The 25,082-nt window shown below is 31.8% G+C and overlaps 1 protein-coding gene and 1 long non-coding RNA gene across 2 annotated transcripts in view; both read right to left on the reverse strand.

Annotated features, from left to right (window-relative positions):
• Positions 1 to 12,084, reverse strand: part of LOC125071195 — a 67,210-nt gene extending 55,126 nt beyond the window's left edge. Inside the window, exon 1 of the long non-coding RNA XR_007119906.1 lies at positions 11,957 to 12,084. This is a non-coding gene — a long non-coding RNA (uncharacterized LOC125071195). The remainder of the gene's footprint in view (positions 1 to 11,956) is intronic.
• A 2,601-nt stretch (positions 12,085 to 14,685) lies between these two features.
• Positions 14,686 to 23,109, reverse strand: LOC125071156 (nose resistant to fluoxetine protein 6-like). The gene is made up of 13 exons (XM_047681256.1): positions 22,779 to 23,109; positions 22,295 to 22,518; positions 21,180 to 21,394; positions 20,652 to 20,737; positions 19,806 to 19,987; positions 19,441 to 19,592; positions 19,112 to 19,280; positions 18,552 to 18,745; positions 16,892 to 17,039; positions 16,247 to 16,430; positions 15,636 to 15,778; positions 15,431 to 15,540; positions 14,686 to 15,118 (listed from the first exon to the last, which is right to left on the reverse strand). The coding sequence occupies exons 1-13, from the start codon at positions 23,098 to 23,100 to the stop codon at positions 14,986 to 14,988; spliced, it is 2,262 nt and encodes a 753-aa protein (XP_047537212.1). The 5' UTR covers positions 23,101 to 23,109; the 3' UTR covers positions 14,686 to 14,985.
• Between the last annotated feature and the right edge of the window lie 1,973 nt (positions 23,110 to 25,082).

Genomic DNA, 25,082 nt, shown 5'->3' on the forward strand with positions numbered 1-25,082 from the left:
AATACTATTTATTTATTTACAATAGTAAGACGAGCTGGCAAACATGCCATCAAATGGTAAAAGATCACTCCCAATCTTATACATTGGCGCTGTAACCTTGACCTTCCTTACATCCACTATGCGCCACCTCCCCACCATGAAATTATGTCACTTGTGACTGTAATCACACATGCTCAATCACCCTTCAAACCGGAACATACCAATACTAAGTAGCGTTGGTTGGAAGGAGAATTGAGGCTCCTACCCAGTCGGGCTTTAACAAAGCTCTATATCAAGTAAAACAACTAAATTTGTCATCAATGTAAAACAGATTAATGAACAGTTTTCGCGATTTTCTAAAATACGGTACGTATATTGAGTATAAAAAGAGATATATGGGACTATCTGAGTTAACAAAATAATAATAATCATTGAAATTGATCTAGTCGTGTTCGAGTAATCGGTGAACATATAATATGGACATACTTTCATACTTACATTTGTAATATACATACATACATACATACATTACTAGTCCTTTATTATTATAATCGGTCTCGGAATTAGTTTGTGTTTAATATTTCATGTAGAATGCATTCAATATTGATCGAAATACAGATATTTTATCATTTAAATAATATAATTAATAATGAAACTTGATACATACAGGTACAATAATATTTGTGAGATAAAAAAGATTAATTATAATATGAAAGATTTGATAAATAAATTAAATAACGAAACATCCCACTTATATTATGATATTCAGTCATATTTGTCTAAATTTATAATTTTCTACAATATTTAATAAAATAAAGATGAAAATAAATAATAATAATAATTCGTGTGACAGACGATATGGTTAGAAAAAATGTTACGTGTGAGATGACGCCCAACAAAGAAGTATGGAAGAAGAAGACATGCTGGGCCGACCCCAAATAAATTGGCATAAGGGCAGGAGGATTGATGGATGATTCAATAAAATAAAGAAATAATCAGGAGGCTATATTTCGTACCGAACTTTTTCTATTATCCATACATAAATAAAAAATAAAACTTTATAGTTCCAGTGGGTAATTTTACTACCGACCCCAAAAACTGCTTAGTAAAATAAATACAAAGAATTACATAATATATATTATGATGTATTTTTATTCTACAAAAACTTATTTTTAAATTTAATTCAATAAGTGAGTACATTGACAGTAATAGTCACTGTATTTTTTATATATTGTCGGAATGAAGATAGATTATTTCTTTTATAAGCAAAGCTATTTTTAGCCACTGCAATGCGCTTTATTGGTTTTTTCCTCGCCTTGTAAGCCTTTACTATAAACAGATCTATCGCTACAGCCTTAATCTTTTCTACAAAATAAACTACTGTAATTTCATTAACATAATTTAAATTTAATATATTTTTTTTAAACTTTCCTTTAAACACCGGTTATAATGACTCTTAAATAACAATTAATTTATTTAAAATGAATATCGTAGCATGATTATTAATTAATATAAATAATTATTATTTACTTTAAAGACTTAAAAAAAGTATATACAAATAAAAATAATGATACTGAACGTTATCATGAACGGCTACGAGTATTAGCAGCACTAACAATTAGATCGAAAAAGGTTTTTTTTAAATATTTCCATGACTCGTATAGATGGTGAAGTATTCAATTGTTTCTTATAATAAAAATAGCTGTAGTCAATCAATCAACACGAGAAATATTTAAAGATTAACACAGTTTTCGTTTTCATAGAACGGGGTCAAATTCCCAAAACAAATATTCACCGAGGTATTCAAGTAACATTCTATTTTCTATGAACAATTTTCAATCGATTCAATTGTAACTGGACTGTCAGAAAAAGTTTAATAATTTTTAAAAATATTTATAACTTAAACTAGTATACATTCAATAGGAAAAACAATTTTGAAACGAAGTTCTTTAACGCGACTTACTTTAGAGTTCTGGTAGAAAGAACTGGCACAAATTTTCACTAAAGGTTACTTCTTTAGTGACAAGTTGTGCGTTATGCCTCCAGACGACATTTCCCTCTCCTGCTGTGTCTATTATACTTAGCATTATTTAAACATATTTTTTATTATTTGTTTAATTCATACGGGATCTTATTATTAAAGTTATCAATATTGTCAATATCATTTAATTATTCAACGTTGTTTTTTTATTTCATTCAACACACAATATATAGCGACATCAACTTCGGTGTCTCACGATACCTCGATTTTTTGGATAGGTAAGTTACTTAATCGGAAATATTTCAAGAGTGCATTAGTGGTGAAAACGAAACTATAAATTATTCAAAAAATATTCTAAAGAGTCGCGGAGGAGCTAATTTTCATTATTCCTGCCTGGAAGTCAACAAGCATTAACTCCACGCTTTTTTATCATATATATAATCTTGTGTCGAATAATATGCCTTCTTTACCAATGTATTTTTTACAAATGGTTTGAATTTATGAAACGGCAAAGTTAAAATTGTCTGAAACATATATCATGATATATCTTCACGTATTGAAGCCGTAGACTATGAAAATAAATATATGTAATATAGCTGATAGTGTCGGCCGATAAGAATTCTAAGAAGTAATGTTAAACGGCAAACTGAAGAAATGCGCTCATTGTCAACAAACTGATTCATGTTTTAAAGTAATATACATTACCGTTCAACTTCTAGCTGCGAGTCACGATGCTCCATATTCACACATTACCACATTTGTGGAACTACTCTGTACTGTTCATACGAAAAAAAGAAATAAAGTCGAAATTCATCTCAGAAATCGACCGAAATTGATTCGCGATACTAACTCAAATAAATATAACTTTTGAAGAAAACAAGCATCAAAAGATCACATCAACTTAGTCAGGTTTTTAAGTGAAATACGAAGTGAGTTATATCCAAATATAACTGGACTCTATGATTACACTTACTTTCATTTTGATTCACAATATAATTTCGAATTATTATTAGCGTTTGGTTGTCATATTAAATAGTAACAAAAATATAATTTAAAAATAACATAAAACACTCACGCCGTCAATGCGGTAACCGCATGAATGATACCTAAGATATTATGTTCTACGGTCGAAAACTAGCGACCGCGGCTTCGCTCGCGTTTTAAGGCACGGTTGTCAGGTAATATTATGTATAAGCTATATTATTATGCAGTTTCATTAAAATCCGTTCAGTAGTTTTTGCGTTAAAAAGTAACAAATATCCATTCATACAAAGTTTCACCTTTAGTACAGATAAGACTAATTACACTAAGTATTGTTGTTTGGCGATAGAATAACTGGCAAGTGGGAGGTGTTACGGGTAAACATTGACAAAACCCAAAATAAACAGCCGAACCAAAGTGCCCAGTTGTTAGAACACGATAATCTAAACTAAAGACTGTAGGTTCAACCCCGGACTAGCACAACTGACCTTTCATGTTCTCAAACGGTTGCGAAGGTAATCTTCGTGAGGGTTTCCTCATGTTTCGTCTGGAAAATCGGCTATATGTGTTTCCATCCATCCACATTTGGCCTCATAGAATATACTCCGAACTATACTAACTATACATTCAAAAGGAGAGAAACCTTAGTACAGAAGTTCAACATCAATGTTAATGTATTTTATAAAGGATTTTTTATCTTAATAAATAAAACAGCTTGACTATAATTATTCCATGTCCAAATTCGTTTGAATGAAGTCATAATCATCTATAATTAAATATATATTATATTATTTTCTAGTATTTATGTATATAAGCTACAGTAACAATAAAAATCAGTAATTGATTATATACATTAATTTGTAAATATATACGGGATAACGTTAATTACAAGAATTAAACTCAATTTGGTATACAAATATTCCTCAAAAATTAAAGACCGCGACTTATGTTTCACGGCTACCTGGAAGTATCTGTTAACACTAAAAACAAGATGGCTGCTCGTCCGCCCGTATACATTTTCAATTCGCATTTAGCGTGAAGCGTCAATAAACAATTTTTTTATCTGTGGGCGGATTTGGGGAAGTTGGGGACGGTCGATAGAGGCGACTAACGCCTCGCACCCTCCACCCCCTTACCCAGCTTCCCCTGACCTACATAGGGTTGGGAGTACGCACGCGTATTACGCACACAGAGAAATACAGATTATGAAACAAACGATGAATTATAACTCGGGTTAGAGGTTAATCCGAGAACGCTGGAGGTACATGTGTTATCGGGGAATAGTTATACGTACTCGGATAGTGATGTACGTACAGAGCACTAACTACTAACGAGATAAACGAATTGAGAGCGATATGAAATATAAAATGTATATACATATATATAAAAGTATGTCAGGTTTTTTTTTTATTATTTTGTCGAATACTGCTTCATTCAAAACGGAAATTATTATTATAATTAACATTATGTTTACAATATTAAATTTAATAACCTATTGCTGTTTGACCTAAAAATCGTTTAATTTATTCAACGTATATAAACCATTTATTAATATTTGTGTTAATAAAAATGTGGTCGTCACGGGTTGTCCGGCAGATGTGTAACATCGATAAGTATTATTGATGTTTATTGAAATATTATAATTATGCAGTTAATATATAAAAAACATATAGTTAATAAAATAAATATTAATTTTCATATAAGTATATAATAGTAAATGAGTATGTAGTACGCGCCACAGACTCCCAAGGGGGTGGAGAGGGGTGGCGGAGGGGGCCTGACGGCATAGAGCGACATGCCGTCGTCGTTTGTCGTCACGGCATACGAGCCTGCCTTAGTCATACGCAAATAGATATTTCAAACCAATAATACATAATAATATGTGTCACCTCTGCAACTTAAATTTTTATTTATTTTACCTCTCTAACTCATAATTTATAAGAATGACCCTCTTTATGTCGAATCAAAATTTGCCTAAGGCGAAATTCTCTATAAGTCGAAAACTCTATAAGTCGAATTTTTTGGCGTCTCCCTTGATGTTCGACTTATAGAGGTTCTACTGTACTTATTAAAACTTTATAAACATTCTCTGGTTTTTTTCACCTTTTCACGCTTAACCTAAGCCGATTTAGATGAAATTTGGTATAGAAATAGTTTGAGTCCCCAGGAAGGATATATTCTACTTTTTAAATTTACCACTTGAGGGATAAAATAGTTTTACAAATTTCGCGCGTCTAGAGCCACAGGTTCAGCTAGTATAATAATAAATGTGTACATAAAATAATTTCTTTGTTCTCATTTGTAATACGGATAATTGTTAAGTACCTATGCTTCTATTGTATTCATACTCGTATGCTTAGATAAAATCGTATAAGGATGATCTATTGTCCATTCGGTTCTCCTTTGTCCTTATACTTTATCAACGCCGTAATTGTTACCTTAGTACTCCCTATCCCAGACTATCAGTATCAGTCAATCTTGACTAATTGTATCATGGAACTAAATAAAAACCTTGACCTGTGAACTTTGCTTGCAAGTAGGTAGCGTAATAGGAATTAGTAAATTATTAAATATAATCTTTGTTTAATCCTAAACAAAATATTAATTATTATAAATAATTCATGATCCAGTTGAAATAAATATAAATTATATCTATTATTTGTGTGTTCATCACTCCATAGCGATTTCACATTCATTGGCTATTTTCTTCCAATGTACTGGACGATATCAAATTTGATAAAAATTAGTATGTTTTTCAAAAGCAGGCGAGAACACGGAAACCTTAACCGATGATTGCAAGTTCAAGGCCGGGTCTCGTTGAGTTTTCTTGCGCTTGATTTGTGTGATTCATATCGTACAAGCATGCACTGCTGCTACGCCTGCTTTATTCAACAGTGGGACATCGACAGCTGCTATTATAATACTTACATTCACAGATGATATTGAACGAAAATGTTTGAACATTATATGTTTGGTTTATAGAATAAAATCGCACGATAGACGAGGTCTTGGTTTTCTATGCTCAGACATCTTCACGACCACTATTAAATAAAGCTATTGATAGTCGTTAGTGATCGTCAAATCGAGAAGTTTATTTGAATTCAAAAACAATTTAAATAAAGAATTTCCTATATATCTTTTTATAAGTAATTTCCTAATTATATGTAACAAATGGAAATCATAATAAACTATGTAGTCGATTATATAGATTAAGATAGATTTTACATATAATTTGTTGTTGTTTTAATAACCTTTACAAACTTGCCTCTTTACTGAATTTGTAATTACTATATTATTATCAATAGCAGCCTGTAAATGTCCCACTGCTGGGATAAAGGCCTCCTCTCCCTTTGAGGAGAAGGTTTGGTGCATATTCCACCACGCTGCTCCAATGCTGGTTGGCGGAATACACATGTGGCAGAATTTCGTTGAAATTAGAGACATGCAGATTTCCTCACGTTGTTTTCCTTCACCGCCGAGCACGAGATGAATTATAAACACAAATTAAGCACATGAAATTTCAGTGGTGCCTGCCTGGGTTTGAACCCGAAATCATCAGTTAAGATGCACGCGTTCTAACCATTGGGCCATCTCGGCTCCGTGGACTTATGTTATACATATATTTATTAACAATATTTGCGAACCATTCTATTGATTATACATATAACATTTATTTTTATTTTTTGATAAGCCTATTAACCTAATCACCTAGTTTCAGTATAGAGCTGAATAACCTTGAAACAGAATCTTTAGCGATGCCTTTACCGATATTAAATTACGACCTTCATCTCGTACCTGTAACCGCTTCCGGATATCATGTGTTATTATCTGTTGCGGCTCGCACATTATAAAACATAATCACAGATTAAACATTATTAATTGACAATAAAATTTATTATAATTAAGATAAATTATGTATAATCTCTTTGGAAATATTAGCTTCTTTTTTTATTGTTAAAAGCAATGATGAGATTTATTATGCTCATAAATTATTATTTTACCGTATTATTTATCTATATTAAATAATTGCTATAATATGGAATTATATATGACATATTTATGAATAACTGATATTTTGAATCCCGTCCAATGAAGTTGTATTGAGTCATGTAAACAGATCCCAATGGAATGAAGAGCTTGTGAACAAACGAACTTGAGCAGGGGTTTTTGCAAGCTCGTTTGGGTAGGAACCACCCTTTAAACAATTATTCAAACACAACAAGCTGAAAACATTATATCTTGGCTACAAAGTGCATTTCTCCTATATCAATGTCTATGGGTAGAGTTGACCATAAACATCTGACAGACAGACAAATCTCCTCCTGTTCCTTATAAATATTAAAAAATGAGCGACGGAAAGACTACCATATTCGTATGATTTGAAATGTCAATCTACGAGAACTTAATTATACTATATTTGTTTTATATCATTATTCTATAATGGAAATGTAAGTTTAGAAATTTTCTTTACTGAAAACTGACTAAGCTGAATTTAATGGCATTTTGATTGTTAGAAAGTTTAAGAACTAGCACACGGTCATTTAATAACAACTTGACATGTGTAGAACGCAAGAATCAACACAATTTTACTGTTTTTAAGGGTCTTGTAATTATATAAATGCTTGAATATGTTTTCTAAGTTCTCATTCAATTCTTCTTTTATATATATATTTATTTATTTCTTACTTCTTTTTGATTTAAACACTTAAAACATGATATAATCCGTTATAGCGAATATAGAATTTACAATTTACGAGCTGAATCCGCGGGTTAATCCGAGGACTGAGCTCAACTGATTGTTTTGTGAATTGTCAATTCAACTGATTGCTTTATCGAAGTTGTTTTCAGTCAGTCTCCTATATTAATAACTAGCTGTGCCCGCGACTTTGTGCGCGTTTGAATTTAACAAAAAAGTTATTGTTGTAGCCTAAGTTACTTCTTATTACATCAGCTTTCTGCCAGTGAAAGTCCCGTCAAAATTTGTCCAGCCGTTCCAGAAATTGGTCAGACGGACAAAATTTGAAAAAAAAAATGTACCTTGTATACATATGCATTTATTTAAAAGCGGTTGTTTTAATATTACAAACAGACGCTCCAATTTTATTATTGAATAATAGCTTAGTAATTAATATTTTTATGAGGTTAAATAAAAGTCTAATTAATTTGAGTTTCACTTTGAGGCGACGTAGGCTTTATGTTTGGGTACACATGGAATCCTAAAAATAATGAATGCGAGTCTACATTAATTTACCGTATATCGCCCTTAGAGACAATGTTCAATGTTTATATCCTATTATGAAGTTTTATTAAAAAAACTGCAGGATTGAATTTTATAAAAAGAGTAAATTATCATTTATGGTTAAGTAAAACGCGATAGAAACATACACGTTCACATATTAGTCTGTATGTTTCTGTACACGACGCACAATGTACAGAACTCTAGGGACCTCGATACATGGTCAAAAGTCAGGCTTCCTTTATATGTATTATAATTTTTTATTATTCTTATTTAAATTTAAATCTAATTTCATAACTCCCAGAGGTTAATAATAAAAATGAGCTTCGACTCAGTGAATAAAACACGTGAACTTATATCGAAGAGTGCACAGTTCAAATCCGGACAAGATCATGTACTTTATATTTCATGTGCTTAAATATAAAATACATCATCACACAACATACAGTGAATGTATATCTGAATAATCCAATCCTTTTTCTCAGTGTAGCGTTACAGTCTCAGACATAGCCCAGCATTGGGAAATACAAAAAAAATAAATAGTTATATGAAAAATTACATTGTATTCTACTCAGTCATGTAATTCAATTTAAAAATAAAATTGAATAGCGTATTGTATTGATCCTTGAATAATAATTTGTCCCATAAGATTTGCAACAACTTAGTTGACAGAAGCCCCTCGTAATCGTTTAAGAAGGCAAACCGGTCTGCGTAATGAAGACACTAGTAATTACTCGCTATGCTTGTAATTTTTTATTTATTTAAAACACGACGGCGAACTGGGCCATCCGATAGGTGGTCACCACCACAGATAAGACAACGCTACCGTAATAAGAGTAGTTGTAACTTTTTCCAATCCATGATCATAGTATAGTCTTAATCGTCATCTTACGTTACAAGAAAAATCAGTCTAGATGAACTAAAATTAACGTAAAACGAACTCAGTTGGATTTGAAACCCAGTACGGGTTCACTGATTAGTGATTATAATATATCTCATGCTCCGCTGAGAAGGTGAACATGGCGAGATAAACTAATGGTAATGGGTCGAATGAAATTTTAAATATCTTAGAAGTAGGCGAGAGTATATATTTATCACTTTTTTTCGTAATCATTTATATATTTAAAAACAAGGCAAAAAGACAGCTGTAGTTTAGTAAATCTTTAATAATAATTTAAAAAAAATCCTCCCCAGTTAAATAATTTCATTAGTTATAAAGCTTTTATCGCCTTTCAACGAACAGGTGCTTTAACAAAACCTTGAGTGAAATGTATATAAGGAGGTCCACTGGAGGAGGAGTTAAGTAACAAGTGTCAAAATTTCAAAATTTAATTCGCAGTTTAAAATCTTTGATATCTTTTTAAGTATTTTAAAAAAGTATTCTTTAAAAAGTTTTATCATGCTTTTTTAAAGGTTTGTTTTGCGGAAGGCAGACGAAATCGGTAACTTGATGGTAAGTGGTTAAACACCTGAGTATAGACAATGATATAAGTAATCAATTGTTACTCCATCAATATCCCGACCTTGACGTTTCACGGCGAGAGCCTACGAGAGGATGAACAGGATGGAACTTTAGGATGTGTTCAGAGGTTAACAGAACCTAACTTCTAGGTTGAGTTTCAGTACTCACCATCCCACTCTGTGGCGCTGTCAAAACCAATACAGAGAAAATCTTTTCTCTCTATTCCCTCTCTATTGGCTTTACTAAATCTTTCGAATTAAAAGAATTGCTCCGTCCGTCCATTGATTTGTCTATTCTTTAGCAAAAACGGCTGTACGGTTTTGGATGTTATTTGGAATATATGTAGATTCTCCCCTCTTAACACATAGACTACCGACACCAATTGCAGGCAGAGTTGAGGGCGGAAGCCAGTTGTAAATAATATAACAACAACGCAAGTTAGATAAATCGAACACTTACGTTTGTTCTTATATATTATTATTTATTTATTTGAACACTAACAAGCAAACCACATAGGTTTACTAAACTAAGAAGTTCATGATGATGATAAAAATAATAACTTACTTAGTGTCTTATCGTATTAACCAGAGAAAATAAATTAAAATTTAAATTGTTTTTTTGTAGTTATACATTTCAAACCAATGTTTAATTGAAAATATAATTTCTTTATCAATTAAAAAAAGACTATAAATTAGAAAAAAATATAATAGAATAGTGTATATGATCAAAATAATAATCTTAAAGTTATTTCATATCTATCTATCTTATATCATAAATGCGAAAGTAACTCTGTCTACCTGATTTATATTTTTAGAATTCATTTATTTATTTCTATATAACAACAAAAAACAATCTATACTAATATTATAAACGTGAAGGTAGCTCTGTATGTCTGTCTGTTGCTCTCTCACGATCAAACCATTGAATCGAATTTGATGATATTTGTTATGAAACTTTTTATACCTAACAGCTAACGACCACCACTTATAACCCGAGCGAAGCTACGGGCGACAACTAGTTAATAAGAATAAATTATAGAAAATACACATAAGAATTAGAGCCTTTTGTCAGTTTCCGCGACAAAGGAATCACGGCCACAGAAGTCATAGGTTTATTACTATAATCATAGTAATAGCTTCGTTTAATGTTCCATCATAACAAAAACAAATAATAATTATAATTTGGCTTACAAGACAGTACAAGATCTGATCTCAATTAAGTGTTAGATATGTTATGTATATTGAAAAACATAGCTTATTATACATAAATAAAATTTTGTATATTTGCCCCCCGAATATTGCATTCTTAAGCCTAAGCACGATGAAACTTAGAAGAAAGTTTTATGTAGACCCAAAAGACCGAAAATCTATCCGTGCGAAGCGGGGAAATGTAGGTATATATTTAACAATAAATAACTTATTAAGTCTTTGCTGAAACTATATCACAAAAAGTGCCACTATTAACTGGATCCCCTTTATCATAAATGTATCTATCTGTACATAATTCGTAAAGGATTAAATTTATCGTCGAAAACTATATCAAAGGATTCGAGAAATAGCAATAAATATTCATCTACCGATTACCGCATAACATAAATTTTCTGATATTTACGTAATTTAAGCGTCATTTTCGTCATTCAACAGATAAATAATAAACATTATTTAGTGTTCATAAGTCTGTTGGCATGAATCATTTTATTTAACATACATACCTATAAGCTATTTCACATTTATTAAACACGCTACAACCATTGTTATTGAACTTCATTGACAAATGTTTACACGAACCGCCATTTCATATTTATTCTATTAAATTCTTAATTACATTACTAGAAAAATACCAAACATCGAAATAATCCGCAGCTGTTCGTCAGGGTCGTTTTAAAATAAATTACGTAACAGCCCACCTTTGTTTCAGAACCTTAGGTCTAGTTAAACTCAGCACTAACATTGTTCCGAAATATAGCTAGCAGTTTGTTTAGGCGATTAGCGCTCACCGCGATGACGTGAGGCACGTAAGAACTATGCAAGGTGAGGTGACCAATTTTATACAAAACATGTCCATTTTTACCAATTATCTACGTTTATGCTAAAATTATTCTCAAATGTATAAAACCAAACAACCTATGGCGTCTCATTATTTATATCCGCAATCACATAACGAAGTTCATCAATGATTAAGCCGCGAAGGCGCATTCGTCCATACCTACCTCTCTATGAATACTTCATGATTACAAACATTATCCAATCGATGTTAGTGTTGTGTTATGAAGTATGGATTTTTGTGACGAAGGGATTGCATTTAGGGATAAATTTACCTGCGTAGCAGAAGCAGGGTGGCGTTGAGGGTTCACTCGCGACGTATAATGCGCATTACCCCTTCATAGAAATAGTTTCGAGAAAGAGGGCACGCAAGAGACTTGCCGACGCGGCGGCGCGCGGCAGAATCGCGCGGCCTCGACCTTGGCCGTCAAACCGGCGCATGCGCCCCGCGTCGCCCCCCGTCGCTCCTCCGGCAATTATGTCATTATGTTTGCTGCTGTTATGTTGCCAAACAGAGTCGCGCTCCGCTGGACGCTGGATACAGATTCCTAGCATGTTTCATATTTAACATTGCTAGCTTCCATCTCCTCATATTATTATACTTATACACTTACAACTTACGCCACGCTCTAATATAATAATGAGACATCCAAAACTACACAAGCGTTTTTATATAAATACTAAACAAGTTCCAAGGTGTATAATGTTGCCTAGTCGATATTCTACCTAAATGTATATCATCTTTGCCACTATCGAGAAAGGATTAACTATAAGCTCTATACTAGATGTTGAGCCACTATTATTTTTGTTGGCCTCGACCTACCTAACTATAGGTACCTAAATATCTCAGCTAAATTATACTGTCATTATCGATTGTAATACTTAATGTTTATTAAAATAAGTATTAATATATCTTTTATGTTTTCAGTACTTGATCATGTTTTAAATTTTCTTAAACGGATACAACCAGAAACACAGAATTAAGAGAGCTTTGAGATTGTTAAAGAAATACATTTTACAAATAGAAAACGAACTTGGTACAAAATCATTTTTATTATAAGAACTAACAGCTTTTTTCTTGTTAACTCATTTTATTAATTAAATATAGATATTAGATAAGTTATTTTTTATCTGTAAGGTATTATTTTATATTATATAGAGAACGGTCCATATAATAAGTGTGAACATAAGTAAGATTGTATCTATGTAATATTCTATCCATAACCTAATGAATTCTAATAATAATTCTAACATCACGCGGCTTGTTTAAGTGACGTAATGCCTGTTGATTTACCTGCAAGATGCACGTAGGTAAATTAATTTGCAAACTCATTTGCTTGCTGATGTGTGTAATTCATTCAGGTCATTTAATATTATTAACAAGAGACTAAATATTTTGTATGATAGATGAATTTCAACATTGATTGTTCGTATCAATATATATACAAAAAAATAAAAATAAAACTTAATATCACCATCTTATACTAAAATAAATCAAGAGAAACAATTTTAATTTATTTAAATTTAATCTTTAATAGAAGTTGTTCAATTAGACTATTAGCGCCATCTATGAAAACAAGGTACAATAAGAGCGATTGTCTTCGAAGTTTAAATCATTCGAGCTCAGTAATTTTACTCATGAAAAATAGATGGCGCTATTATTAACTTTCTTAAATTCCAAACAAAATAGTTAAAAAAATATATATGTTATATACAATGTTTAAATACCTAGTGCTTAGTGCTTAGTAAGTAAATGCTAGGCAAAGGCTTCTAGTCTTCTTAAAACATTCGGGCCTAGTAATTCTACTTGTCAAATATAGATGGCGCTATTATAAACTCTCTTGAATTTCAGTCGAAATCTTCAAAAAAAATAGTTTAAAAAAATATAAATGCTTAGGCGAAATAATCTGTGTCCTGTTGGCACAACTAAAAGCCATTAAACTAAGAATTGAATTGATTTATAAATGTTTAAACTTTTCAGCAATGGGTTGGTGGGGGTGGCTTTTTAAGAATATTTGAGCGCAGATTTTAGCACAATGCTTTTGTACGAAATGAATTATGAACACACATGAAAACTCAACGGTGCTTATCCAGGTTGGAACGAGCGAAGTTCAATACTGAACTAGGATACTGGACAGAATTGTCGGCATCCTCGGCTTTTTAAAAATTTTTGATGATTTAATAAAATTCTGTAAAATCACAATTCAAAAGTGTTCGTAATAGGTACTACATACTTGAATAAAGTCTTTTTGGTTTGAGTTTATTGACGCGATGCAATTGGTCGAGATCTGAATAAACTTAGACAATGGTAATTAATTATAGATTGGTGAATAAATGGCGTTTTGAATGACGGCGAAGTTGTTATCGGAACTGAAAAATCGAAATCGTGTTTGAGAATCCCAATTTATGTCATATAATACAGGTCTCGTTGAAAATTAGTTCGTATTACTTACAATCTCACAAAGTGGCGCTAGTATATATTTAATTCGAGTTTCTGAATACCAAACATAGTTTTCATTAAAAATTCCACATGTGCAATCGAAATATGAGTTTCAGAATCACCTAGCAGATAAAAAAATAAAAGTAAAGTGTACGAGAAGCGAAGTGGAATAGCATTGTATTATATCTAAAGATACATATGTTTATCGAAAACTATCTGTAGTAGGTACCTATGTATTAGAGCTATAAGCAAAACGCAAGGAATTTTTTTATCTTCAATAATCTTATCTACCTTTTTCGATTGGAAGAGGTAGAGAAGAGGTAGAGTATCTATACACTTGATTTCACTAAAACATAAAGTACTAAATGAATTGAGGATGACACGGATAAAAGATGTTATTAAAAACGTTGACCATATATTATATATATATGCAATCGTAGCTTATAGTTTAAATTTCCTGGCAAAATTCTGCAGGCGTTAAGTGCATCGCCTAGTAACAGGATAAATAAGAGACATTTTTTTTTTTAAATTATGTATTTTATTTTACTTATAAATGTTCTTTGATTACCTTAAATAATTCATATTTATCCCCATTTTGACTCCTGCTTTTAACTGAAGGTACAAGATATTATTATCTACACTTATTTCTTTAGCAAATCTGATTTATACACCAGTATCATTATATTGAATTTGTGAACAGTTTTGTTGTCGTTAATAATTATTACACAAACCTTTACTTACATTAATGTTTAACATTGATAAAATAAATGCTTGTTTTTGTGTTTGAATTTTACATATTATGACTTTTTTGTATAAAACTTGATACATAAATTATATGTCAAACAAAAATATCTAAATCTCATTTTATATCTTCGAAGAAATAATCTGTACCGACGTAGGCATATTTTCTTGTAAGTGGCCACTGTTTGTTTTTTTATCGTTTCCGTCATTTGTGGATGATTGTCCTTCTGTAATCGTTTCTTTTTTCTCATTGTTACTAAATAAAATAAAACATGTTATTTTTATTTACCTATTTAGATGAAAAGTTTTTCGAGAGAAAACATACTTTAAAATCCATTTTAAAATCATGCAGATATTAGAATCTGTTAGTTTAAAACTTATTTTTAAAATAAATATATTATGAAAAAAAATTCCGGCTTCGCAGTCGGCTGGAATACAACCGACATCTACACCAATCATCATTGTTATATTTAAATTAAGTTACTTGTTTTAAATAGAATGTGAACTTTAATTAATCTTTTTTTTAAAATTCAATGTTTTGTATTGTAAAGTTTATTTGAATAGTTACCTGAATTTGAAGATAACGTTAAGAAGGTTGTTGATAGGTGCTTCAGCGATGAGCCAAATTAGCAATGCCGCCAGACTTCCTTCGAAAATGATACCGAGACAGTATGTCATCTGAAAAGACATAATTTATATAATTATGACTTACTGATATATTTTTAATACTACTCATTACATTGAATACATATGTAGTAAATTGAAATACTTACTATGTTTATGTAGTCGTGATGTTGCGGATTTCGAGTGACATATACATTGCGAGCTATGAACACGGTGTGAATGAGATAGAGGCCATACGAGAGGCGGCTCAGCGGCACCCACGGGTACCAGCTCAGGAAGCCCTTGATGAGAGCTGAAAATAAAATTTTAATTTAAAAGTTTATAATTATTGAAAATAGTTTACATATCTTGTTATAAATGAGCTGTTTATTTCAAACAATATGCCGTATTAGTGTTGTCGATACGGCCAGGCCGGTATGCAACATTCAAAAGCCTTACTATAGAGACACATGCACACACAATTTAAATATTTTAACTTAATAAGGACATTACAAACAACATCTCTCACTCACACATTATACATACCGAACTCTAAATTATACTATAATACTTTGTCACACACATTTTATGAATGGAGACGCAAAATTCAAATCTTGCTATAGGTGCTTATGACCTTCGTCTTTACGTTGTGCCATTTGAATAGTTGCGTATCTTTAGTTAGCAAAGATTATCTACATTACCACGGGCTAGAAATAGTGCTCCAATAATTAACCAAGAAACTTAATTACATAATAAGTACATTTTGCCAATTAATACTCACGAACGTGTCCAAGTGACAAGCATATAACGAGCAACGCGACACAGCTGGCCCACACCGGTCGATTAAGGGCCGCGTATATAGCGCTTTCAAGCACGTCGTAGCTTCGCCACAGGAACATGGGACCAGTAAACATCACTACACCCATAGTGAATATACTTAGACATGCACCTAGGATTGCCCATTTCTGAAAATTGAATAAATAAATTTATTTTTGCTCTTTTAAAATATGTAGAATAATGGACCACCATTATTGCCACTGGCAAGTGTTGACCACTCATATAAATTGCCATTGTATGAGATATGTACTATTTATATATCCATCGATTGTCAATACGCCATTAACCTTGTGAACCATTAACCAAACTATCATGTTATGTCCCTTGTGCCTGAAGTTACATTGGTAGTGAGCCAGTTCAGTGACCCTTTAAATCCTTATAGCTGAAAGATGACAATCCTAAGTATTGCTGTTTGGTGGAAAATATATGATGAGTAAATAGTGACAGGCGGGCTTGTACAAAGGCCTACTATCAAGTAAACATACAATCTCTGTAATTTGAATCTTGCGAAAGTAACCTGAAATAACTATTTCTATAAGAATAATTACATGTTCCATTCAACGAATAAAGTACATTTCGTTTTACTTACTTTGGATATCTTATTGAAGTTGTCGGATGCGGCGCAATAGGAGTACAGGATACCACTCAGGAAGCCGATGAGATACGCAGCGTATCGCGTGTGGCTCTTGATGTACGTCATATGGAACTGCAACGGTCCTCGAGGGTTTGTTATGAAGCTGTACAAAAGGAGACATAGTATTAGACATACAATTCAATTCAACTATCAAAAAATACACATGATTTTTGTTAGTTTATCTAAAAATGTCCCGTAAAACATTACTTTTTCTGTAGATGTTTCCATTAATTTTAAAGAGATGGTTTGATCTCTTTTTAATTTTTATAGCACGGAATGGTGAATGGTGGAGCTAAGATGTTATGTCTCTTGAGCATGTAGTTGTTAACTACATGCTCAAGACCATTGGCTCACACATTATTTAAACTGAAACACTACAATAATGAGTTTGGCGGTAGAATATCTGATGCCTGGGTGGTACGGGCTTGTATAAAGCCCTACCATAAATGGATAACAACATATCTGCAATTAAGATTAAAAAAAAATAACGTGGCATCGTTCAGTAATAATATAGTATATCAGCATTTAGCATTCAATACAAAATTGAATAAAATAATTCGACTGAGAAACACTATGTGTATATTTCAATTTCATAATTTACTAAGCGATAATTTAATATCGTGTTAGTAATGAGATATAAATTATATTAGACAATAAGTTATTAAAGAAGCAAAGTGATGGTAATCATGCAAAACAGCAGAGGATTTATAATTATAACCTTAGCCCTTTTAGAGTGGAATTTTTATAATCTGACTTATCAATAATCGTAGATAATCGTATAGCAATGAGGGATGCGTAATGGCGTAGTGCAATAATTGGATTGATTCAAGCGTAAACAATGCGCTAAGCAGATTAGAATTTTCCATTATTGTATTAACATTAAAAAAAAAACGTTTTCGCACGCTATCATTAAATATGTATTACATAAATATTAGGTAAATAGAAGTACAATATAAAAAACTCGATGATAATACGCGATGAGAATTAGTTTTGCATATATTTTCATTAAATATATTACGCGGGTAGGAAGCAATTAATTTAATCCTGTGAAATGCCGGTTCTCAAGTGGTTAAAAACGTAAAAGGCCTTAGAGCCTACTTAATAATTGATTTTTGAAGGATCAATGGAATTCTGATTCGATAGGGAAATGCTCTTAGCATTCTTGTTATATATATTTAGGTTTTTAATGTTTTTACATGATCAATTTAAATATTTCTTGAGTTCCTGTTACGCCCATAAATCTTTAATCTTTAGGTATAGTATTTTCATTTCCAATAATTAATTGCTTTAAGTTTGTAATTGTCGCAACTATATTTTTATTTTTATAAATAATGAAACGAGCGTAGGTCATAGCGCATAATGATTGATATTATAACAATATATACATATATATTTATATATATTGAATCGTCATTTAACAAACTATATTAAGTAAAGCTACCACTGGTTCGGAATGTCGATTCTACCGAGAAGAACCGGCAAGAAACTCAGTAGTTACTCTTTCTCAACATATAATACTAAGCCGACGAGGTGGTTCGATTGATCAGTGAAGTATTCTTGAGATATTACATCAAGTATTCTTGAATTGAGTTTCGCAACGATGTATTATACTTACTCATACGTAAACAATTGTATCGCCGGTAGTTCGTAAATGTAGTTGATGATCCCTGGCGCGAGGATTGCAGCTATGGTGACAACGGTTGCTATTATTTTACCGGCTACAGGAAATTTCTTGTAGAAGCAGTACAATGCCATCGTAAATATACAAAAGTGGAAGTCGCAAGGAATGTACCAGCTGACGACGAGGCACTGTTGAATAAAATGAAAATTACACCACGTGGTCTTTAACAGGGTAGTTAGAATTGAATTAAAATATATCTTATTCAAATGCTATCAATTAAGTTCTTAGGCGAATGTCTGGATGGTGAAAGAAAAGGTCTAATAAGTTCTAGTCTAGTAAGCTCTTGTACGTTTCGCTCCCTCAATCCATATCACAAACAAGAACTGAAGAAAGTTATTATGTCAAAAAAAATATTTAAATTCAGAGTATAGAATTGCTATCGTTTACAACGCACTCATTTATTTCTTAAGCGAAGCAGTTTTTGCTAATCTCTAGAACTCGTTTGAAACATGGTATACTTATATATAAAAATTACAGTCATAAATATTACTTACTATGTTTTGGCTGTCTATATAGTTGCTCAGCATGAGGAGACTGAGCCACCAGTTCTTCCTGCATGGCTCTGTGTCAGCTGCTATGGCCCTGTGCCACAAAGGACCGGAACCAGTGTACGGAAAGATCGCGCAGACGTAAAATATAACTACGGCATATGCGACCACTAACCTGTTGCAGAAATTAGAAAAACAACTTTTAATAATGAAAACTCATTGATATATAAATCTGTCACCAGGGAACCCTCTTTTTGTGTAAACTCTTAGTCATGACCATTCAGTAATTGTAGTATCTGTAGAGAGAAAGAAAATGTATAAAATTGATTTCATACCTGACGTATCTCTTTATAAAAAAGTAAAATAGATTGGGTAGTTTCTTCGCTTTAATTAGTAAAGTGGCCATAAGGAAACCGGAAAGCAGGAAGAAAGAGTCTACTACGACATCTTCGTGCAGAAACATCATACCTAGTATGGTTAGAGCATCCTGAAAACGTAAAACATAAAAAAGTAGTCTGTCAAAATCTCATTAAAAATAATCTTTATTTAAGTAAATTCATACTTTTTGGAATCGTATTATTTGAACAAAAATATATTTAATGTAACTGGTTGGAAGTGCATTCTACCGGGAAGAACTGGCAAGAAACTCATTTATTAAACGTTGGATATTATCAAAACATATTATGTGACGTTACTTTACCTCGTCCAATTTGGAGCCATTGCTCACCGGACCTCCATTGAATATACCATACTGGTGAGCGGAGACGATCACACACATCGTAAGAAACTTGATACCATATAACACTTCAAGTCCTTTCCCCGATGTTTTTAACAAATTCTTCGCATTCGTATTAATATCGAATGCAATAATAATGCTGTCTTCTAAAAAGGTGAAATTTTTTTTTATAATTATAATACATATGGCGGTGGTGGGGCTTTGAGCAAGTCCGTCCGGATTGTTTGTCACCAGCTAGTCATCATATATTCAGCCGCCAAATAGAAATGCTTAGTATTGCCGAGTGTAAATGGTGAGAGAGCCAGTGTAAATACATGCACAAGGCACATAAAACTTAGTTCCCAATATTGATGGTGCAATTGGTATTTATTAGGAATGATTAATATTTCTCAAAGTACCTATTTCTATGAGTATTGGTAGCCCCTTATCATCAGGTGGCTCATTTGCCAATCCATTACCTACACATATGATACAAAAAAATATGGTTACAATCAATAAAAAAAGTCTCTTGAACAAGACATTCGTAGATAATGTCGAAACATCGAGCTCCTCCAAATAAAAATAAAAAGCATGGTAAATATCCCGTATTAAATACTTGTAGTAATAAAAAAACTATTTATAACACGATTGACACAAACAACAAAAAATATATATTATTACATAAATTTAAATTATATATTATCTTACAATAACCTAACAGTGACTCAGTATAATATAATGCGCATAAGAATTGAGTCACCGTCAGGTTCCTTCGAGTATAAATGTTCAATATTTAAAAAGAGAGAGAAACATAACATACAATATACTTACGAATTTTGTTATAATTTAAGTCCTTTTTCTTATACTTTATAAATGTACAAGCGAGTGCCAAAATTGTTAAAGACCCCATCACTCCTCTGGAATTTTAAAATATTATATAAGTAATTGTTTCAATATCAGTAATCGCTTGCAATTTAACGAGCATAGATGGCTCAGATGTTAGAAAATGTTAATCGTAGATGAAGGTTGCGGGTTCAAGTCACAAGCATTTTCGTCATGTCCTCGCAATCATCTCGTGACATAACTTGCGTACGTCGGATAAAAATCGTCTATTTAAATCCACCAACCCGCTTTAAAGCAGATTAGTATGATCTCGAAACCTTCCACTTAAGAGGAGAAGGAATTAGTCTATGGAACATTTACAGAGAATTACTTTACTTTTTAAATTTTTGCAAATCTTTTCCGCCATCTTTTATTATGCCATTTTTTTTATAAATGTATTTATACGTATAATATTGTTTGCATTATATATTGTTGTGTTTGTGTGTGTGTGATTTTAAAAACTTTGTGAACACATACATAAAAGCAAAAAACAACGCGTCGAACGGTAGAGGTTCATCAACTTTCTGACATGGTTCGGTGACGGAGATGTGCGCTCGCAGTCCCGCTGTACCGAGGTGACTGTGTGCAAGGAGGATCCCCATCAATCGCTCCACAGATTTAGGTTGGCACACTGCAGGCACACATACTCCCCAAGTTAGCTCGTTCAATGGTCGACGGAACACAGATCGGTGCTAAAATTGAAAATCATGGCGACATTTTGACCTCCATAAACCATTACTAGTATATAAGTAATAAGAGCTTTGACATATTCTTAACTCTATAAACATCTATATTTTGCAGCGTCAATTGCGCAATGGTTTACGGACTCAGGATCGATCCTGACCGTTTGGGCTATTGTCGTACCCACTCCTAACACAAGTGATAAGCTTAAAGGAAGGGGGTAAATGTAGGAATATTAGTAAATTCTTAATTAATTTGGGGCTTTGCTACTCTTCTCATTAAAAAACACTGTGTAATAATAGGTTTTTCTAACGAAAAATTATTTGTATCTGTGTCTGTCTTTCTTGCCTAGCAAGCACGCAAAGCCGTTGATCCGGCATCCAAACTCTTTCCGGTAGTGTATGTCGGAATATGAGAATTATGAAATCGCTCAGGATATCACCATCATATTTTATACGTCGATTTTAATAATCTATTAAGGTATAGAAAGATTGTATAATAATGTATGATTGTATTATATATGTATCTTTTGCAGTAGGTTCTTCCTCGCGAACCCATTACTAATAAAACCACAAGAAAACAAACTAAGGCAAGAGCCAACATTACATGTATACTAGCTATTTTTAATTTATTTGTAAATACTTAAGACCTCTATGTAAACAATTCTTAAGTATAATATTTGCAATATAGGATCATAAATTATACTTTATTATTTGAGCAGATATTATATTGTATATATGCATATAATACGACGTAAATATTGCTCTCCGAATAAATGAGGTGCCTTTTCTTGTAATACCTATCTCAAAATAAATAATTGAAAGTCAATATACTTAAAATATCTACCAGATAATTATGGGCGTTTCGGAGTTTTTAGTGCATAATAAATAAAAGTCAGAACTTGTACTTACTTCAAGAAGATTTAAAGCAGACTGATATGGATCGTACGGGTCAGATATCCGTTTCTTCACGGGTTTATCAGTTCTCTCCAGAACAATATCAGCTAAGCAGTACTGAGTCCGAAGCTCTGGTTGTGTTTTGTACCATGGTGCGCTCATACACTCGTCAAAATTTCCCAAATGGAATCTACTTCCAAAAAGAAGACCCTGAGGTTCTGATGATATCGCATCCCAGTCTATATTAAAAGTTAAATAAATAGGTAACTCGTATAAGTTCAATAATATATTTAAATACACTTCATCATGATGAAAAATAATGTCAATATAAAAACTATTTATCATACAATTTATTGAGGTAGGTTCTTGCAAGTCTATCATATACATATATGCTAATTACTAAGCTATTTCTATATGCTATATGACTATGTTCCGGTGATTAAAGTTATCTTGGAAATATTTCGATATTAGAGTACAGTTTTAAAAAAATGAAACTTACTCCAAACAGCCCATAGAGTAAAATTCTGAAGATTGTGTAACAGCAACAACGTCGTACGTAAGCAAGGCTGTTCCTCTTCCGTCCAATTTTGATGCTTCAAAACGAATAGTACATCATCGAGATACACCGGACTGTCGTTCAAATTAAACGTTTTCACCGATTCCTTTTTCTTTTCACTGGATTTAATATATGACACATTCTGTGCATGATTATCCAAGGGTATACTTGTTGTGATGTCACCATTTTTTGTTGAAGAAGTTACATTACCACATGTTAATACTATATGGATTGAACTAATAATAGCTACGGTTATATGTCGCATGGTGTTCTTTCGAGAATGGTTTGTTAGTAAACTAAAGTTTAACTGAGAAGATCTTTCATTATAACAGGAAAAAAATTGCATGATCAAGTCAGGCAATCTTAAGAAACATTATTAATTAACATATCTATTGTAATTTTTAATTATATCGCAACCTGACTAGTTTGTTGTATTATAATCTTCATAAACAGACGTATTATAATAAATGTATTTGTATGTGAAAAGAAATAATATATACCGAAATGCTTTTTATTTATTTTTTGAATTAATTTCGTCAAAATTCTTTCTTTTTTTAACATATTTCTTTGTACTTCTCTATAAGTCGATATTTAGACAGAATTGTATGGACCGTGGTGGACGACAAATTGGGCGACTTTTTTTCGCAATGTGCAATTTTTAACGACTTGTAATTGAACTTTTGAACTTTTTCGCTGTTTTTAAAAATACTTCTAGTTATTTATTTATATTTATTTATTTATTTATTGATATTTATTTACTATTTCTAAAGTTACACCATCAACTTCTCATAGATATTAATTTCCTAACGGGTTGTTCACGCAAAACAACACATTTTAACCGGTTATATATCTAGTTATTATTAAATTAAATACATAGTAACACATATCGTAAAGTTAAATTATAACATATAAAATATTTTTCTAGTTATTTATTTATTTTATTTTAAATAGCTTAGAATTTCTGACGTTAATTATCGATATTTATATAATTTTATATAATATCTACTTGAATTATTTTTGAAATCTTTTATGTCCTTCTGCTGCAGTAACATTACTAGTTTTCCCAATAAAGGAATGGTTTTGACATGTTGACTCTTTATTCGTTAACATCATGGATATTTTTACTTGTTTTTTTGATAATATTGTTTGCATAGTAAATTATTTGTTCTTATTTTAAGTAATGTTTGACTCAGTTATAATAAACTTATTGTTTTTAGATGTTTATATTCTTATATTCTCCTTGTTTACTAACTTGTTTACATACACAATGTCAATAAAAACACCTTCCAATACACCTTCAAATACGTTTCGCGAGATATGCCTAGAGCCGTACTATTTCTAAATATACACATAGCAGATCTAGGGGATTATACAACTATATTAATAAATTGGGAAACGTTTTTCGATAAATCTTCTGTTTCATAAATTTTATAAATATTGGTAAGGTATTTTTTTTTGGGCATCTCAAGATAAACCGCTGAATTACTTTCACCGGCCGTCCTCTTGTCTAAGGTGTCTCTTTCCGAATCGGTGGTAAGTGTAATGTACACTTTAATAGTAAAGATAATTAAATAATAATATTCAATATGTAAAGATTTTTGACATTAAATTTAACTTTTTTTAAACATTACATTTTTTATTTATTTGAATAGAGCCATCTATCGAAAAGTTTCAAACCTAGTTTGTTCAACATGGCATCCCCTATGATAAACTCACCCCCATAACAAAGCCCACCCCTCGTTAGAGGTACAATCGTTCCACAATAGATGGTGCTCAAATATGTATACCCAAAACAAGCTGTTGAGTATTGTTTTGGAAAGTTCGTACTTATTTGTATGTACATAATTATTACTTTCTCTTTTTTTCACGACTTGATATCACGAAGTCCCGAGATTCGAACCAGGAAGAGGGCGGTAGTAGTTATTCGGATTTCTGGCAAGATATTCTAAAAATTTGTAGCTCGATTTAATAAGTTGATAGTGTTACACGTGTAATTGTGCTTTCAAGACCACTAAATGCTGTTGATCTTACTGTCTTGAGGCTAATTTCTTTCGATCGTGTTAGTTGGAAAATAAATCGGTATATTGTATATTATTCTTATTAAGAGTATTGACATGGTACAAATGTATATACCTAGAAAAGAAAATTTTAAATTTTTACTCATAAAAGTTTCATAAAGACTAATTACAAAATTTTCGATAGTTACTGCTTCATATTTTGTTTATTTTTTGTAATAAAACTCTGATA

This window comes from Vanessa atalanta, chromosome 18 (genome assembly GCF_905147765.1).
Source record: "Vanessa atalanta chromosome 18, ilVanAtal1.2, whole genome shotgun sequence".
Lineage (NCBI taxonomy): Eukaryota > Metazoa > Arthropoda > Insecta > Lepidoptera > Nymphalidae > Vanessa > Vanessa atalanta.

Bases quoted from the DNA above. Each gene is read 5' to 3' on its own strand.
- LOC125071156 (XM_047681256.1), bottom strand. From the start codon at position 23,100: ATGCGACATATAACCGTAGCTATTATTAGTTCAATCCATATAGTATTA. The intron at 21,395-22,294 runs GTAAGTACAAGT...TTTCAATTTTAG, and splicing joins CTGCTTTAAATCTTCTTGAA to CACCGATCTGTGTTCCGTCG. The intron at 19,281-19,440 runs GTATGAAATCAA...TTTCTGCAACAG, and splicing joins TTTATAAAGAGATACGTCAG to GTTAGTGGTCGCATATGCCG.